Source organism: Grampus griseus (assembly GCF_964374135.1).
Source record: "Grampus griseus genome assembly, chromosome: 1".
In the NCBI taxonomy this organism is placed as follows: domain Eukaryota; kingdom Metazoa; phylum Chordata; class Mammalia; order Artiodactyla; family Delphinidae; genus Grampus; species Grampus griseus.
Window position 1 is genome coordinate 47,130,547 of NC_139017.1, and position 19,547 is coordinate 47,150,093.

Consider the following 19,547-nt stretch of genomic DNA (forward strand, 5'->3'; position numbering starts at 1 on the left):
GCTTATCATTCCTAGACCAGACTTATCTTTACATTTTTAGTATGTCTTAGAAATACATCTAAGATGACCATGCCACCAGAAACAAACAAAAACCTGCAAACTTGGTCTAGGTGATTAGATGCTGTGAGTTACTGTCATATTGGTACCCATGTATGAAGTGTGAGGCCTCTTTCACAGTCTCCTAGAGAAGTAGCACCAAAGATAGTTCTGGCACAGTCTGCCACAGTCAAACCAGACCTCTAGCATGTAAGAGCATAAACGACTAGAGAGGAGAGGAACGAGTCCCTGCCCCCCTCACTAATTTGATGAAGTTGCCGTAATATTAAACATACTATGACTAAATGGTACATTCCAAATGTAAGCATGAAGTCAGAAAAGTGTCTGTCCCATCCACACTGGAGTTCCATAATTATCTGGGATCTAACCATTTCACGCCAGACAAGCCTGCCTCTTGCTGGGCCCTTACCTGTTTCCTCACAGTTGAGCTACGCCTGTGGTTGAATGCAGCAACAGGGAGGGAAAAGAGAAAATGAGATTAAAAACAATCTGTGAGGTAGTTAATGAAACAAACCACATTAATCAGCTCAGTCCCAGAAGTGGCTAAGAGACTTGATAAGTTACCTTCCAAATGAAGCCCAATAAAGCGCTTTTCACAAAAGCTTAGAGGTCTCTGGTTTTAATGTCTGCCACCATTCAAAAGTAGAATAGGAGGGAATTGGTTCAATTTGCAGTAAAATATATGTAGGTCAGACAACAGGAAGATTTCTCCATTTGCAAGGAGACACTAGTAAACACCAAAGGAAGCTACGGTTTTCTTTCTCTTGGAAATAAATCCTTAGGGAAAAGATAAGGAGCGATTTTCCCGGAATTTAGACAGTAGTGTCCAGACTGGAAGGAACCTTAGCGATTCCATAGGTCAATGCTTTTCAAGCTGTGTTTAGCCTTGGAAGCTTTTTCTCCAAGGGAATCTGACTCAGACAATAATACCCAAGCAAGGAGAGCAGTGATGCCTCTTTGAGTGAGGCAAGGAGGTAGGGACCAGAGCCCAGCTGCTGGGCACCTTCTGCCACTTCCACTAGGCTCTTCTTAAGGACCTCTTTGGAATCCTAGAGCTCCTTGGATCTAGGTGATTGCTCTGTCTTGTCTTTTTTTTGGCCACGTTGCACAGCTTGTGGGATCTTAGTTCCCCTCACAGCGACTGAACCCATGCCCCCTCCAGTGGAAGCATGGAGTCTTAACCACTGGACTGCCAGGGAAGTCCCTCTCTATCTTGTCTTATGGATGAGGAAACTGGAGTTCAGCGAGGGGAAAAGAGCAGCCCAAGGTCACACAGTGAATAACACAGCATAAGGGAATTCAGCTCAGCTCTTTTCACTCCCATAGAGCCTTCTGCAGTTATGGCACTTTAGGTGAAATGAGCACCAGGAAGGTATATTCTACAGAATTCCATTATCCTGGTTCCCTCCAGTCAACAAGACTAGTATATTTATGGGATCTTTATTGTGATCCACAATGACAAAACGATGAAAGCCAAATGAAGCTGTTTTTAAGTAATGAGCTTATAATTGTAAATGGCCTCATGACTATTGTGCGTGTGTGTGTGTGTCGCCAGATATACGTGGTTTATATAATGGGCTAACGCAGGGTCTCTAAGGAGTCCGGCCCGTTAAAGCTCTTTCCCCAGTTAAATCAGCACATTTTTAGGCATCTGAGAACCGTCGGCTGAATGAATGCCTTGCTCGCCGCCAACTCACGAGTTTTCTCATAGCAGCTCCGTGACTGAGAGGGAAAATATTTGGCTGGGGTGGGGGAGGGCGGGGAAGGTGGGGAAAGATTGGGAGGGCTGCATACTTGTACATCAGGCGAGGATGTCTACCAATGCTGTTGGCAAGCAATGCAATGTAATATTTCATTATCAAGCGACACTCGCTAATTAGAGGCTGTCATCTTTTCCACGTATAAAAAAAATTTCAGGTCAAATGCTATCTTCTGATCCTCGTTCTCTAGGTCAGAGACCTCCCAAAACCCACATGTTGAAGTCTAAAAGCTAAGGTTAGGTTACCAGGATCCTCCAGCGTCGAACATTTCTTTTCCGTGCAACGCAGTGGTTTTGGGGGGGTCTCTGGGACTATTTTGGCAAACGGTAACTCTCTTCACTTAATTCTGCTCGGCAAATCCCATTTCCATTTGAGGCCAGATGGGGTCAGCAAGGTAAAGGGATGGAAGCCACCCCTGCCCTAGGCTACCCCTTTGCAAAGTCATCCAACACTTCTACAACTCAACTCCTTGGCTCTTTCCCAGGTTGGGATGGCTCTACCCCTCCGGCCTCTCTTCATCCCTTCCCAGGGCTGTCTCAGGCCACACCTACCTGGCCAGACTGCAATCTGTCCGCTGACCTGTTGGAAAGACAAAGGCAAAAAGCACATGTTGAAGCAGACGGGGTGAAAGGGGGAGACTTGCTCCCAGGAATGACTGTCTGCCCGGCTCCCCAGGGAGCCCCGAGGATCACGTGTGACTAGCCTTCCAGGCAAAAAAGAAGAGAGCACCCAGGTCCTCTTTCTGGGCCTCGTTTCTGATGCTTGTTCCCAGCCCAGGGCTGCTGGTATCCTGAAACCTTAGGATTGCCAACTCTGCTTCCCAGTGGGAAAACGGGTGGATGCGGGGGAAAAATAGCAAGGCAGAGCATATCTTAGAGAACAAATTATTAGAAACTTTCCCAGAGATGAAATTCAGCTTCTCTTCTATGTGTGCTGGGTGTGTGTGTGGTGGGGAGGGAGGGATGAACCTGCTTGCCCTTCAGGCTGTGAACACACACACACACACACACACACACACACAGTTGAGGGTGGAAGGGGAAGAAGGAAGGAATAGTTATTTGGGGAGAGGAGGAAGCATACATCGAAATTCTCGTTTTAGATTCATACTAAATTCTCACTTCCATTACACTGGGCTGAAATGACAAGGGAAAAATATTTAAAATGCTGCTACTGCTTTTAGACTGTGGTTCTCAACCCAACAGTGGGCCCTAATACTAAGCTGGATGGATCATACACAGTCTTAAAAAATGGAATTGAAAATCTTAATGCTCATCTGAAGTATTCTTATGTTTTTTAAAAATATGCATGTGCACTTGGGCCATTATGTAATCTGTGTTGCTTTTTTTGGGTCCACAGTTAACCCAGCTTGGTCTGTATTAGACCGTATTAGATAAACCAGGGAAAGGGTAAGCAGGCGCTGAGCCGGGGAAGGAGAGATTGGCTCCCAAGCTCCTCATCCAGTTGCCTGGAAAGGCGACTCTAAGGGCCGAGGTTGCGGGGGGGGGGGGGGGGGGGGGGGGAGGGCAGGGCTTTTTCTTGCCTTTAAAGGTTGCTAATTGTTGATTACAGTTCAACTCATCTTGAGCAACACCTCCCCCACCCCAACAGCCTCTCTTACCAAAGGCTCAGCTTTCATCTGCAAAAATATTATTCAGAGCCATTATTTCTAACATCTGTCCCATTTCCATTCTGGAATATTCATACACATCAATTATCCCTCTGTGGCAAGAAACAAGGGGCTCTTGCGTTAGTGACAAATACATACAGAAGGCAGGGACATGATGACTTGCACACAGGAAGACCTATATTTTTCATTATTGCTAGAACTTGTCATCTTTAGATGAAGGCAATTTGCAGCACTGATGAACAGTCACCAACCTTCACCCCTTCATAGTAGCACACTTGGTGCATGTATGTGTGTTGCAAACACACACACACACACACTCTCTCTCTCTCTCTCTCTCTCTCTCTCTCTCCTGCCCTGTTCCCCATCTCACTTATGGGTCATGCTTAGATTATCCTGGCAAAAAGAAATCACAGTTATAACTTGCTTCAAATAGTTCTGGGCTTTTCTTCCTCCGATTCCCCACGGAGCAATCTGATAACTCAAGAGTAAAGATTTTCTATAAGCAAACTTTGGATCTCAATGCCTAGACCTGTTCAGCCCGAGTCCCCTGGGTGTTGCGGAGGGAAGACAACAGAAGTTACTTAACAGGCTTTCTTAACATAAAAGAAAATGCCTTAAAAATCACAAGATCAAAGACATTAGAGATAAAAGAATTAATCATCTGGGGGAATCGTTCAGGGCAGGAGAACAGGGTAAGAAGGGCGGGTAGGAGGCTCTGATTTCTGGGGCCATTGAGCCAGTGAGTGCTGTATACTTCCCTAGATTCTGCAGTTGGTCTGAAGAATTTATTTGAGAATGTTAGACCTCTGTGGGTGCAGGTTTTGCCTTTCACTGGTGTTAGAACACCAGTAGCCTCCCCCTATCTTTAAGTGAGGAGATCAGTGGGGGAGGGAGGAGGGGCAGGGCCTTCAGAGGTGTCCCCAACTTGGGAATCCCATTAATCATAGGATGCTGAGAGCTGGGCAGGAGACCTGGGCAAGGTGCCAAAAACCCCAGGGAAGCTTCTCTTTCAACCCCTGCCTTCTGTTTGACAGCTGAGGAGAGAAAGTCCAGAGTGCCAGTCCGGTCCTCTGCCTTGCTACTTTCCAGGGTCTGGTTAAAATCATCCTATGAGACCAGATAGTCGATTCAGCACCACAGCTTCAGCCTGGCCAAAGCAGGGAGAGGGCTGCCTCTTAGCACCAGGACCCTTCAAAGCAGAAGAAAACCTCTGCCCCACCTTGAAGCTACAAACAGCTGCAGTCTGCCCATCAACCCTGCCCTTGAGAATCCTCTCCTCTTTTCTCCTCAGAGCAGCTGTGTAGCTCACCTCACAGCTCCCCACCTTCTTGCTTCAGCCTCGGTCCTGCTACAAGAGGAGCTGAGAGTTTTCCCGAAGTGTCTGGACAGTAAAGAACGCACCAGCTCCTTGGCCTCAGTAGTGGCAGAGGAGGCGCAGGAGTGGGGCTGGGTGGAGAGCAGGCACGCTCCATTTAAACAAATAGATGATGCACATTAGTGCTTCATTAAGCATCGGCCCTTCCCCATTACTCAAGCGGTCATTTGGGGCGTGTGCTTCCACATCAAACGAGCGAGGAAAAGCAATGCACTCATATAACCAGACTGAGGATGGAGGCGTGTGCTCAGCACTTGGGCCCAGGGCTCGGCCTTCCCTCACTGCCAAATCTCCAGCAGAGCCCACACTCACTCTCTCCCAGGGTTTTCTGGAGAAGGTCGTGCTTGGCTTGTAGCTTGGTGATGAGGTTCCTGCCCTCCAGGTACTCCTTCATTTTCTGTAAGGGAGGAGGATAAAGAACAATCAGTCCCGAAGGGAAAAAAAAAAAGAAAAATCACAGACGCTCAGCTGTACAATTCCCTTTCTAAGAGGGCTTTTGGTTTCTGACCCAATTTCCACCGGGTCCATTTTTTATTTTTTTAAGGTCCTGAGCATGTGAGCATCTGCTGATTTTCCTGGTGGATTAGTATCCTGCTCTATGTCTTCCTGGGAGCTCCGCGTCAGCCACCATAAGAAGCTATCTCCTCGGGCCCCTCATCCATCTCTTTCAGCTCCTTGGAAGGAAAGCAGGGCATGGAGGGACTCACTGAGCCCCGCCTTCTTGGTGTGAAGGATACACACCTGCGGCTCATCACCTCCACTGACATCCAGCCCTGCCCGGCCCCTCCCAGGGTGCATTCCTTCACCCCAGGAGCAATGTCAAGGTTCAGCCCCTGCCTGGGCTGCAAGCACCAAGCACAGCATTCAGCGCATCTCTGTCTGAGCCATATTTTCATCATTTCAATCGCTTCCTCCTCTCTTGTGCAGAGTCTTTGTGGAAAGCTTGGGATTTCTGAGCACACAGAGACAGGGGCTGCCACCCTCCACCTGTATACACACATACTGGCGGTTCCAAACGCAAGATGAGGTTTATGGAAATGCGATCCCATCTGCTCTAACAGTCAAAATATGATTGCTGTGCTGTACTTTGTGATTTGACCTCTCTCAACCCTTGTCTGCTCAGTGAGAGACTATGTTTCCCTGGACAATTCATTAAATCTCCAAGACAACTCTATGAACTATGATTATCATTATCCCCATTTTATGGATGAAGGTACTGAGATTTGGAGAGATTCAATAAGTGGCTCTAGGTCAAACGATTAGTGAGTGGTGGAACCAGTATCCACATATGCAGTTTGACAATACACTGTGTGCTTTTAATCGTTATGATAACGTGCTTGATCCATTATGGTACAGAGCAGAAGGAGAGAAGCAGAACAAAACTTCATAGTATTGATTCTTTACATATGTGTAGCAATTTAAGAATTTTTAGAGTACTTTAGCATGTATTTGACTCTCACAATAACTCTGTACAGCACATAGGGGAGACATATTATTTCCTGATTACGGATGAGAAGGGGAAGGGGATGAGAAGGGGAAGGGGGCATTGCTGATCGACACAAGCCAGTAAGCGGCGGTGGATCCTGGATCCAGGCCTTTGGAGGCCCTCCGTTGTTCACCCAGATGCTCCTGTGTGGAGCTTCGCAAATCTCTGACAGCACTTTTCACCCAGCCCTGTCATGGAGGCTTTGCTGCTCCTATGTCTTTCCCTCTAAATGGTATCCTCTCTATGGTCAGAGACTGTGGCATTCACTATTCTTTGCATCCCTGATGCTTAGTACTGTGCCCAGAAGATAGTAGACACTCAATAAATATGTGAAAATGAGTAAATAAATGAACAGTCTCACTCTCCTCTGGATAGAACCTTCCTCAGCAGTTACATACCACGCCTCCAAGTATGCCCCTACTCTCTGAATTAAATAGAAGACAAACAAAAAACAAGCCCTATGACAAACCATTTCTGCTGCTCTCCTCATGACCTGTTCCCTCTGCTCCTTTGTGCTTTTGCATGAGAACACCTGCATGAAAACAGGCTCTGTTGTCACCTTCCCCATCCCATCTGCTCCAGCTGCCAGCTCACCTGCTGTCAGTCTTCCCTGGGTGACATCCTAATCCCCAACCAATGCCTAACTGTGAGGCTTGGAACAGTACTTCAGGGCCCAGAGGCGAAACACCTTCAGGAGACATCCACTGCTAACATCTGAACTGCGAGAGCCCCCTCTTCGGAAGGTTATCCCAAGGAGACTCTAAAGGTGTCCCAATGAGGGAAAATTCACCCAGACACACTATAACCCTTAAAACAAGACCAGAGTGCTCAGAAAACAGCCAAAATTCTGAAAGGAGATGGATGCAAATTCCTTCCTCTCACTCGTGTATACTTGTGATTCTGGAAATCATCTTTTTCATTCATGTTCACAGTTCACTAGTTAACTCTGGCTGTCACTCAGTGAACCATTAAAATAAATAACAATCTGATAAAGAGGTATGATGAATTAACATTTCGGGTTCCACTAAATCCTGAAGGATCAAAAACTGTGTCAAGGTATGACCTGCCTGCCTAATAGTGGAAACAGTGGTTGGAAGTTTTCCGTCTAGGTAAGCCCGGGTACGGGAAGGTAAAAGCATCCTATTCGCAGGCATGTCATTTATCACTTCCCTGTCCCGCCCATAAATCCACGCTCATCTCTATGAGAGGTAAACTGGGAGAAGCAACCTGGGCTTTCCTGGGAGGAGCTTAGTTAGAAGGCTTCAGCTGCTGCTGTCCAGACACACAGCACAGGGAGCTGAGACAGCTGACGACAAGGGAGGAATAGGTAGCTTTTCAATGATTTCTGGAGGCCAGGGGGCTAGGAAAAGAACTGTTCATGTGTAATCTCAAAATCCTTCCTTGGGCAATAAGGGTCACTTTCCTTATTTAAACCATGTCCCAATATTAGGTAATTAATTTTCTTTCATTCCACTCCCTGTACCGTGCTCCTCTCCAGAAACACCTAAAGGTAAAGTGATTACCTGGAGTTTTCCTCAGTGGAGGAAAAAGGAATGGATCATGGTCTATTCCAGATCACCAAAATGAAATCAAATTCCTAAAACACAGTCTGACTGCCACACCCCCATATGCCCCTACTCCATTTTACACGCAATATTATCAAAACTGAGAATTTTTTCCAAAAGTAGGAAGGGAGGCAGGAGTCTATTGGGTGGTTTTGGGTTGTGCCATTGTAAACCTTAAATTCAGTTTTTACGATCTCACTGATTTCTTTCTAAATAATTCCTAATTGGGTATTAATTGTCAGTGATGAGTTTTATTTATTGAAAAGGATTAGTATAATAATTTTTCTTTCTGAGCCTGCCCTCCCTGACAAACATTTCAGTTGCAGTAAAACGGAGAAGTCTGAGTTGGTATATTCTAGTCCTACCACTTACTAACTCTTCCAACCTTGGGCAAGTCACTTAACTCCCAGAATCTGTTTCCCCATCTGAAAAATGGGGATAATATCTTTTTTCACAAGGGTGTTAAACATGAAATAAGATAACAAGCATGACTGTGATTGTTAACACGAGGACTGGCAACTAGCAGGTGCTCAGAAGTGTTCCTTATACAGAATCACATGCTCAACCAAAAAACAGTCCTTCTCTAAACTTCTTTGCTTTGTGCTAATACTTAAGAAAGCTCAATCAAAGCAGGTTTCTGGCCTGAAAAAAAAAAAAAGTTTGAGGCACAAGAATGGTTTTCAAATTTAATTTTAAAATACCTCTTCTCTTTAAATACATTCTTTCCATGGTGGTGTAAAACGCACGGACCTTGCCTAGGTCTTGAATTTAATCTGTGAACCCAAGGCCATTAAGTATTCACTGCTGCCAGAAGGTGGGGTGGGTGGGAGGAGTGAGCTATGCCTAGCCAGCCCCGTGCACAGAGATACACAGATGTCATTGCTGTGGCTGCTTCCCCACCAACCAAGCACGCTGACACTTCCCCCCTTCCCCGTCAATTTTTAAAGCAGGAAACAGCTGTCAGACAGAATACATAATAGAGCAAACATTTCAACAGGAGCATATCTCCCCACTTTAATTGACAGGGCAGGGGCATTCATGCATTTGTACCTGCTTAGCACACATTTATCAAGTATCTGTTTATTCTTGGAGAATACCAAGATAAAAAAAGCTCTTGGACCTCACCAAGTCTAGCAGCCTTAGAGCACTGTCCATTCAATGGCCAAAGAACTGGCTCCTCTCCAACCTCTTACCTTACCCGAATCTGTCCTCCCGAATTCAGGCAGTTTAGCTTTGTTATTTTATCAGCTATAAGCCCTCCTTCCACCATTTCATCCCCCATTCAAGAACCCCATACTCCAAACCCCATACAAGGAAATACCTATAAGGGTTTGACAGCACTTGGCTAAAAACAGTGAGCATTACTGCCTATGAGCAGGGAATTGGTTAAATAAATGATGGAACATCCATCCATACAATGATGTTCTTGCAGCCATTACAAAAGGAGGCAGATCTTTTGGACTAATGTGAAGATAATACCCAAAATAAATTAAGTGAAAGAAGCAAAGTGAAGAACAGTATGGATGGTATACTTCTATTTGTATTTCTATTTATTTTATTTCCTTACATTTCTAATGTAATAATATTATATTAAAGGGTACATCAGTGGTTGTCTCCACACAGAATACCTCTGGAAGGACACAGAAGAAACTGGTTTCAATCACTGTCAGAGGGGAGGGGAAGTGGGAGCTGGGGATGGGTAGAGGCTTGACATTTTTCTGTATTCTCTTTTGAAATCTTTGCATCTTTTTTAACACTTAAAATAAAAAAGGCAATGGGAAAAAGGTAGACAGTGCTGGATTGTTTGTTAGAGAAGACAAGTGATATAAAGCCAAGGAGGTCAGAAAATGTCTTCTCACTTAGAGCAAAGAAGGGCAGAAAGCTGAGCTGTTCCTGAGCCTTCCCCTCACCTCAGCTTCCTCAGCAGGGCATAGAGAAGGCCTGTGTCCTGAGACCAGAGACCAGAAGATCAGAGTTCTGGTTTCAGCTCTTGCTGAGGACTTTAAACAAGCTACCCATACTTTTTGGATTTTTTGTTTGTTTTTTCAGTTTTTTTAAAAAAAAAATCTTTCAAATGAGAAGGTTTGGTTAGATGATTTTTTAAAAACACTTCAAGCTTTAAAATTCCATGATTATTTTCCTGGGACTCTTGCAAACGACTGACCTTTGTAGGTCATGCTTCAAATTTCCAATAGATGTCATCTGGGCAGATGAATCTGATGACAGCCGAGAGTGGTCAGAAAGCTTTCCTAGCAGCCCTCTGGGTCACTAGGCACACTACCAGGAGAGAAAGCCATGACAAGGGACCTCTTCCCAATCTTCCAAAAGAAGGCAACTTCTAGGACGTGCTACTCTGATGTCTTTGAAGGGCACAGGGAAACACATGGGCAACGTTTGTGGAGACAAAAGACTAAGAAAAGCACATCTGCAGTTGTGTTGGCTTTGTAGGGTTCCGCAAGCACCTGCAGCTGTCCTGGAGAACATGCACGCCCCCTTTTCTTGAATGTCCATTTTGCCACCTCCCAAAAGTCTTTTTATCATGAACTATCTGACGCGTTCCAAACACCAATCACAAAAATGATGAACTCTCTTGTAAATCTGTTACTAGACAAGCCCAGACAAAAGAACCTTCCTGTTAGCCAAGGAAATTTGCACACAATTGTGATAAGTAGCATTATGGCCACAAAAGACAGGAAGTGAGTTGGAGGACATCAGTGTATTCAGACAGAGGTGAAAGGATGGGTGGGATTTGGGAGGTCACCAGTTGGAATATGGTCATTCCTGCTCTTACTAAAGGTCAATTTTGAATACAAATGTTATAGCTTCGCTTAAAGCCAAAAAGTAATTTCTGACAGTCTTAAATACAGATTTTTATGTCCAAAATTCTTATTTAATCTTGTTCTGCAATGTAACAAGATTGGGTCATTTAAGTAGCGTTATATCTAAGCAGTCCAGACAGACCAGCCAGACAATCCCAAAAGCCTCTCGAGTATTTAGCAACCTCCTGAGATAAAGAAGCTTGGGGAGGTACGTAGCCCTCACTATAGACAGGAAGTTTTCTTCATGTCTGTCCCAGGTTTTTCATGCCTTCATGCTTTTGCACATGCTGCTCTTGCCTCAACGAATGCCTTCCTCCTCTTGATTCACTCATTGCCTGATCAGCACAGAAATTACTTTGTATGTAATATTTCCCTAACTCCATTTATCCCGATTGCCGTTCATGCACATGTGCATGTATGCACTTAACATTTTTTACATTTACTTTTTTTAATTACCCAAATCAACCTATTGTAATTGTATTGTAATTGTTTACACTCAGTAAAAAAGAAAGTTTTCCCTTCATAGGCCTAATTCCATCATTCTCCTCTTCATTTTATATTCTTAGCATTCCCAGGTTATATAGCACAGTGTCTGGTACATAGTAGATCCTTAATAAATGATCAATAAACAATTTAATAATATTCAATGAATAAATTAATAGTGATGATGGAGATAATAAATTTTCAGCAATTTTGAGCACTCACTACAAAACAGGCAATGTGCTATGTATTTCACAAAAATGAATGAATGAGCCAAAATGTCATTCCATTCTTTCTCTGTATAGATTTTAGTATTTTACTCATAAATGTATTAAAGAACGTTATAATTAAATGACTTAGGAAAATATTAATCATCTGTTAAATGAAAGCAGCAGATTATAAAACAATATGTACAGCAGTATCCCATTTTTTATAATAAAATTATAAATATATGCTCACATCTGTGTGCATGCATAGAAAAAAGCCTGGAAGAGAATATATTCTAACACTATTATTTCTAGGTTATTGGGATTATGGCTGATTTTTAGTTTCTTTTTACTTCCAGATTCTATATAATAAGCATGTTTTGTTTTGTATTACAAGAAAAAAAAAGTTATTTTAAAAGAATAATACTGTTAAATCACTCCCTCTCAACAGGCTTCTCCAGGACTTAAAAAAAATTTTTTTGAAGAATTCTGAGCTTAATTACATGAAAAAACAGATTTCTTCTTTGAAGGAGATAGCAAATCACTAGTGTTCTTAATGGAGAAAGGGCAGTGTTCAAAGAAGAATTAAACAAATGTTTCCAGTTGGAGGAAAAATTCAATTTACTACATGCAGATTGTGTTTCTTGACTGAAAAACAAGTTAATTCCTCTCATTCAGAATCAGTATGCATATTCACTGGCTATATTTCCTCTCACATCTGCAAACTTAATTTCTTCTTAGTCGTCAGAAGATTAGGAAATACATTTTAGTTCAGGCAATAAATCCTACTTGGCAAGCTCAAAATAACTTAATTATTAAAAAGTAGCACCAAAGACCAGCCAGCAACCTTCCAAAGGACTGTTAACACTACTTAAAAAAAATTGGGTTCATCTGTCTAAAAGAGGACTGGGAGATGCATGAATAACAAAATATAATGTTTTAGAATTCTATGCAAACCAACAATGCTACACATTACCTGTCCCTTTGAATTTTAGCCATAATTATGAAAAATAATTTCCCACTTTAAATTATAAACTAATATCATATCATATCAACTAGGAAAGATTATGGACTTTAAAAACAAGACATGTGTTAGCCAAAATATTTCGACGTAGTTCTCAAGAACCAAGAGATGCAGTCCCCCTTTCACGACCCCTAGGGATGAGAAGGAAACTTTCAAACAAAAGCTTACTAGCTGGTTAAAAAAGTCTTCAAAAAGAAAATATTCTTGGTAGTGTACTTGGGGCCATCCTTTCTCTTGGGGGGGTCCCTGTTAGATATACAACTTGTGTATATTTGTGTCTTTAAGTGTAGGGGTGGTCTCTGAACATGCCCAGATCCAAGTCAAGATATTCAAAGACTTGATATCCTGCAAGACACTGGATAAGATATCCTGCAGACACTTGACAAGGACGCTGGGATCCAAATGGCCTGTGTGTGCTGCAGTGCCTAAAGATGATCTTTAAAGGCCACTGAACCCCCTCACCGTGAAATAGAACTGCTCTGTCTCTTGCTGGTTGGCTCTCCTCTTGGCAATGCTGGGTTTGCTCATGAAGGTTTCTGAGACGGTGGACTTGACGGATTCCATAGAGTTGCTGTACTGGAAGCAATCGGACACATCAAAATCCTCGACGGTCACAATGTCCTGGATGGTCTGCAGAGTGGCCTCCATTGTCTTCTTTACCTGCCATGATAAGGACCAACATAATGCATGAGGGGCAGGCTGCAAAACAAGAGGTGATGGAGAAGCTTGGAGAAGTGGGAGAGAAGTGGGCTGAGGAAGGAGGGAGGGGACTGTCAGAGGGTGCAGGTCTGCTTCCCATTGGATGGTGCTAAGTGAGTGATAAATATCACATGGACCCTACTCTCTCCAGTGAGGACCTAAAACCACTACTCCCTTCACGCTACATGCTTGACCCAGCTATTTAATGTTCACTCTTTAAATTTAAGATTAGCTCTTCGTGGGCTTCCCTGGTGGTGCAGTGGTTGAGGGTCCGCCTGCCGATGCAGGGGACACGGGTTCGTGCCCCGGTCCAGGAGGATCCCACATGCCGCGGAGCGGCTGGGCCCGTGAGCCATGGCCGCTGAGCCTGCGCATCTGGAGCCTGTTCTCTGCAGCGGGAGAGGCCACAACGGTGAGAGGCCCGTGTACCGCAAAAAAAAAAAAAAAAAAAAATTAAAAAAAAGATTAGCTCTTCGTTATGCTGGACGTGCTAAGGGAGAGAGGATGAAACAAATCCAAACCAACCCCATCATACAAAGAGCTGTTTAAAAATGTATGATGGGGCTGGTCCCGCAATGCCCCAGGTTCTGTTTCCCGACCTTCAACAAATGAATGAACCTGTTTGCCCACGTGCAAACTAAGTGACCCATCCCCAGGCTTTCCTGATCTTACCGGGGAAAGTCAGACTTACTGACATGCCAGGTGAGAAGTCACATGAGCTCAAAAGAAAGGAGCTGATAATTAATCATACTGCCCTTTTAACTGGTTGTTGAAAGCCAATACGTTGGGCCCAGAAGAAAGTCACCCTTTTCTAAGAGGATGGAGATATTTGAAGTGTCAAAGTCAAAGGCCTCTGTTTGTTTGAAAATGCTGGAAAAAGCCAGGCATGAGGGGGTGGTTTCAGAGACACAATATTGTTCACACAGCTGCCAAGTGCCATTTTGATTAAATGTGCAAAGGGGGGGGGAAAAAAGCATTTTGCAAAAGCTCAAAATAGAGCTCAACCTTTGGCAATGCAAGAGCAACTTCCTGGAGTTCAAGGGCAGGATGTAGCAGAAGGGGAAAATCCAAGCCTACATTTGGCTACGAAATGTTTGCAGCAGCCCGGACATTCTCTGCATGGCTCCGTCCACCTGCTCCCAGACGGGCAGCAGCAAGAGGTTTGACAGGGAAACTCAGAGGGTGGTTCTGAGTCTCACCTCTTCGTTCTCAATCTTCAGGGTGGATAAGCGAGATTGTAGTTGTTGGCATCTCTGTACCAGCTCACTCTGGACGGGCTGCTGGGCACAGAGCTGGGAAGCCTGCCAAAAGAAAGCAATACTAGGTCAGGAAGGGGACACAGTTCTTTTGTCAGAGTCCCATTACTGTTAATAAAACTACTTATATTCAAGCTGTAAAGCTCGCAAATTTTATGTTAAAACAAAATCCAAAGCCAAAGTGTGTAGACCTCTTCCAGGACCAAATAGCACAAGAAAGGAATGAGCAATGGAACCTGTTTGGAAAGATCTCTGTCTCTCTTTGTAGCCCACCTCCAGCCTAGTGCTTGGCAGACGCAGGTCTATACAGGGCCTTCGGCTCTTAGGAAGCTGGAGTTAGGGCAGAGAAGAGTGCCTTAGGCAGCCCAGCTCCAGATACACAAAGCTTTGGCACAGTGAGGACTTCCTGCCAGAGGTCCAAGTGGCCACCTCGCTGGCCCCTCCTTCATTCCCTGCTGTACACCAGAGTGAAAGCAGGAGAGAAGTGGGTCAGGAGGCTAACATGCCGCTGTTGGCAGCCAGCATGTGTTTATAAATCTGGGCCGTGCATGAGAGCTCTGACTCAATGAGAGAAAGCGTGAAGCCAGGAACAAGTCCACGGGCTTTGCTAGAGGGCCCCAGAGGGCATGGAATCTTGTGGAACTTGGCATTTTCAAAAAGCCATCGTTTTACTCCAGATCTTCACCAGATCTGTGTGGGAGAGAAGTCTGCCCTTCCCCCCAAGGATCGCTGTCAACAAGCTTCCCCCTCTGTGAGGGGATGGCTAAGCCACTGTCTCCTGATGGGCCCATGGCAATGGCATAGGTGTGAGGTCACCCACAATCCCCAGGATGACAGATGAGGAACAGAAGGCTAGCAGATTGGGAGGCAGGACCACGTGGAGGCAGCTCCTGTCACCTTGCCACCACGTGTCCTTTAGCCTCTCGTCTGCAAAGAGACATCTGGATAGAACTGGTCTCCTCCTTCCCCAGCAGTGGGCACATTCACATGCCCAAGACCATTCTCTTGCTTGAAAAGACAAAACCTCTCTTCAAATGGAGGGGGCTGGGACTTGACCTTTTCCTCCATTGGCTTTTAAGCTCTCAACTGACTTGACCTCCTCCCCCAGCTGAGAGGCTGGCCTGAGCCAGCTCTCAGATCTGAAGCGAGCTGACTTCATTCTGGCTCTTGGATAAGCAGACACAATGGAGAAAGCTCAGTGGCCAGGATGAGTTAGTGCCAGTAGTGAAACTCTCTGGCTGCCTGATGTCACTGGTCAGGCATTCAGAGCCCCACAAGTCTCTGGGGGCACCAAGGGTAGAGCCAAGCACCTCCTCCTAGTACATCTGAGAGTGCTTGGCATCAATTCATGCGCTGAGTGCCCCAGAACACCAATCAGTGGCGGGCCTTGGCCAATTTCAGGGCTTCCGCTCAAAATGCCATCCGAACTTTGGCCCTAGTTCAAGGACTTCCAGGCAGCTCCCTCTTGTTGCCTCCACAGTCTACAGACAGCCCTCAATGACTGGGGATAGATGGCTGCTTTTCCACTCACATGAAGGCTAGGCTGGAATGCAAAACCTTTGCAAGATCTAGGACTGGCCCTGGCCCCTGCTTGGCCCAGCCACTGATCAGCTATATCACACAAAGGGAGGCCCTGGGCAGAAGACTGAACTATTGATTTTTAAAGTAACTTCGACGTAGCAGGGAGGAATCATGGAGGGAAAACCACCTCCATGCTAGTTTCTTTAAGAAGCAGCAGGGCTGCTGATGCATGCTTTGGCAGTGGTCCTCTATCGGGGTGCAAGGTAATGCATTCCAGCTGTGCTCTGGAGTATGGAAATGAGGCTCTGACAGGGCTAGGAGGGGGCCTGAGCACCCAGCATTTGGAATCCCCCTTTATGGAGACAAGCTGTTTGGCTTAGAAGGCATCTCAGTCAACACCACAAAATGTATCACTCCACTCAGCTGGTCCCCAAGTTCCACTGCTTCTTGGGAAGGAATCTCTGTGGCAGCTGGAGAAGGGACTTGGAAGGCAAGTTTGACCAGAAGCCAGGGCAGGTGAGGAATGGGGCTTCCTGGGGCTTGGTGACACACCAATACACCCTCGTATTCTAATTGCACATGCTGCCATCTCACTTCCCCATCTGTTCAGATGCTGCATTTCCTAAGCCACAGCAATGGAAACAAACTGTAAATGGCCTGGTTTTCCCCAAGAAGGAGAGGAGGAAAGAAATCATCTCCATGTTTTTGTCTTTAGGATAGAAATGTCCCACTCTCCATGGTGGCCTACTGATGAGAGCAAATCCGCTGGTTACAGTATAACAGTTGTCATTCTGGAGGAGGGTTTTCTAAAAAGCATCTGGATGCTAATCTTAACGGAAGCACCACTCCCTTGTTGAAAGGGCATTGTTGTTTTTCCATCACCCAGCATTCATTCTTCCTTCTTCTGATAACTTTGGACTGACTGTCCTTTGCGGGGAACATTCCACTCACAACTCAGGCCATGTGCTTTGGATGGGGCTCTCCCCAACTTGGGGATGCAGTGTGTGACCTCCACATAAGCCAATCAGCCGACTGCAGATACCAGCCACAGTGACTGGGGATAAGCACGTCACCCAATCGGGACCAAGGAGACACAATGAGACTTTTGTGGGGGCTTCTAGGAGGGAAGCAGATACTCTTTCTGCTGGATTTCAATCTACAAGGAGATAAGGCTGGAAATATAGTCACCTTGCCCCCACGGGATAAAAGCCTGTTTGAGAATAGAGCCAACACACAGGATGTGAAGCAGAAAGAGAAAAACTAAGTCTTGATAAAATTCCCACTCTTAAACCCAACCATGCCTGAAGATCCATCTTGAGCTTTTCTATTATGTAAGCCTATACATCCTCCTCCTGGTTTAACCCACAGGTCAAATGGTGGCTCCTACCCCAGCAATAAGATTCACTTTGATTTGTATGTACAACCACCAGAAGAGAAACGACAAGGTTCACAGTAATGAAAACCAAAGAGCTTCTCACTCCTCTCACTTCGGTTTATTTAGGCGCTTCTTGTTTTAGTCATCGGAGGTGAAAAGTCATAAACAGGGCCCCCATGTTTGTGCACTGCTGCCTGGGTAGCCATTCTTAGGGTTGACATCTTGGCTCCTGTCCTTTCTGTAGGTACCCATTCTTTTTTTGTTCAATACCCAGGCAAAACTATACCTTTTATCACAGTCTTCTAAACCCAAGAAAATTAGATCCTTCAGAACTCTGCTGAGTGACAAAAGATCACGTCATCACCCTGCTTAGCCCTCCGTCCCCATCAGAAGTCTTTAGTATCTGGCCCCATCTCAGCTCTCGCTTCTTTCAGCCTCACCACTTGGAGGCCTCCACTCCTCTCCTTCCCTTTTGCCATACTGAACTGTTAGTAGCTTTTAGAACGCGCTGGCTGTTTTTCACCTCCTCTGATCCTGCTGGTCCCTCTGGATGCCCCTCCCTGTGCATATTTCTAACTCTCAACTCAGCTGACTGTAAGCTGCCTGAGGGCTCTAATCCCCCTTGTCTACGGTCAAGCCTAGTGGATGGCAGGCACCCAGGAGCTGTTTGCTGAATGGCTGGAAAGGGCTTCACCCACCGGACATGACGCCAGACCCAGGCCTCGCCTTCCCCCGAATAACATAGCTTGAGTGCAGTAAATCTAGACACAAGTGAGCTCAAGCCCCTTGGGTACGTGCGGGTGGGAACAGGGTCTCACCATGTCCCCCATGTGTGGCTGGAACTCAAACTTCATAGGTGGACAGAAGACATTGTTGTACATCTCCATGAGGCGCTGCTTGTCACTGGTGGCATCGAGGTTTTCTACAGCATTCTCGATGGCGTCCAGACCCTCGTGCTTTGACTGTTCCAGATTCGACTCAGCGGAAAGGAAGGTGCGTAGCGCGCGGTTCAGGCTGGCGTGGTAGCCTAAGTCACAGCACTGCTGTGGAACGGAGAAGGCACGTGAGCAAACCATGGACAGCCCCAGGGCTTGGCAGAGGGGGAGGGTGGCCCCCAGGGCAGATCTGATTCTGTCAACAAGACTAGCTGTGCAGCCGGAAGAGGGCTGACCCTCCACGATCTGGGTGATATTTCTCAGTTCTTGACTCCTAGTTTGATATGGAGGACTCCTTAGAGGACTGTGAGGTGGGTGGAGTGAAGAGGACTCATTGGGACAAAATGAAATTATGTAATCATGCTCTTCAGTAAACATAAAAGAGTTGGAAGTTAAGGAGAATATTCTTCTATTTTCAGGTTCCTCTGGGGATACCACTGTAGCAAAATTCAACATAAAAATATAGCCTGCCACTGCCTCAGGGTTACTGTGATTTAGTCACCATATACCAATCAAGCCAGGCCATTTCAGCATTCAGGTTCAGAAATCAGAGGTGGTGCAAGAGAACTCCAGGTGAGAGAAGAAACGAATGTGTGTGTGGGGGGGTTGTGGGGGGGCGCTGACCCTACTGGTCGTCAACCCCCGCCTCCGGCAAACTCCCAACGTTCTAGGACAGGCCTTACTTGTAGATTAGGATTTCTGTACTAAAGCTCCTGCTTGACAGCATTTATGAGATCAAAAATTTCTAAACATAAGCCTTACTGGGAAAATTCACATCAGCTAAAGGATCCTGATTGAAGTAACATGGGAAAAAAAAGTGCTATGAAAGAGGCAATAGTATAAAAAAAACACTGGAAGTCAAGCAACCTTGAAAAAGCCACTCCACATCCCTGAACCCGTTTCCTCAACTGTAAAATGAACAGATTTGGCCAGGTCAGTGGTTTTCAAGCTGTAGCCCAGAGCTCTATGGTTCTGTGCTCAGGCTGCCCTTGAGAAGGGGGTAACAGGGCAGCCCAACTAGCAGGACTTGGAGCCTCCTACCCCTGCTTCAACCAAACCAGCTCTGCTCTTGTTTTCTATTTAATATATTGGGATTCTATGTAAGGCCTGGTTTGAGAAAGAAGTCTTCTGCTAGAGAAAAAGTCTGAAAATACTTGGACTAAATATAATCCCTGAGGCCCTCTTCAGCAATGGCATTCTGTAACTCTATGACAATATTCCCCATCCCTCCCAAAGGACCCAGAGATCCAAATTCCTTGGCCATCTTTTATCTCCTCTATTGCTTAAACAGCTTTGAGATTCAGAACTTGAGAAGAATTATCAGAGAAGAATCTATGGATAGAGTAAGACCATCTGCCTGAT

General features: G+C 45.4%; 1 protein-coding gene across 1 annotated transcript in view; it reads right to left on the reverse strand.

Moving 5' to 3' along the window:
• The window catches only part of SRGAP2 (SLIT-ROBO Rho GTPase activating protein 2), a 235,465-nt gene that overhangs the window by 42,115 nt on the left and 173,803 nt on the right, over positions 1-19,547 (reverse strand). The window contains exons 7-12 of the mRNA XM_082654624.1: positions 18,069-18,293; positions 14,298-14,399; positions 12,862-13,059; positions 5,132-5,216; positions 2,369-2,396; positions 467-491 (exon numbers count right to left, since the gene is read on the reverse strand). Of these exons, the coding sequence (XP_082510750.1) occupies positions 467-491; positions 2,369-2,396; positions 5,132-5,216; positions 12,862-13,059; positions 14,298-14,399; positions 18,069-18,293 (663 nt within the window). The remainder of the gene's footprint in view (positions 1-466; positions 492-2,368; positions 2,397-5,131; positions 5,217-12,861; positions 13,060-14,297; positions 14,400-18,068; positions 18,294-19,547) is intronic.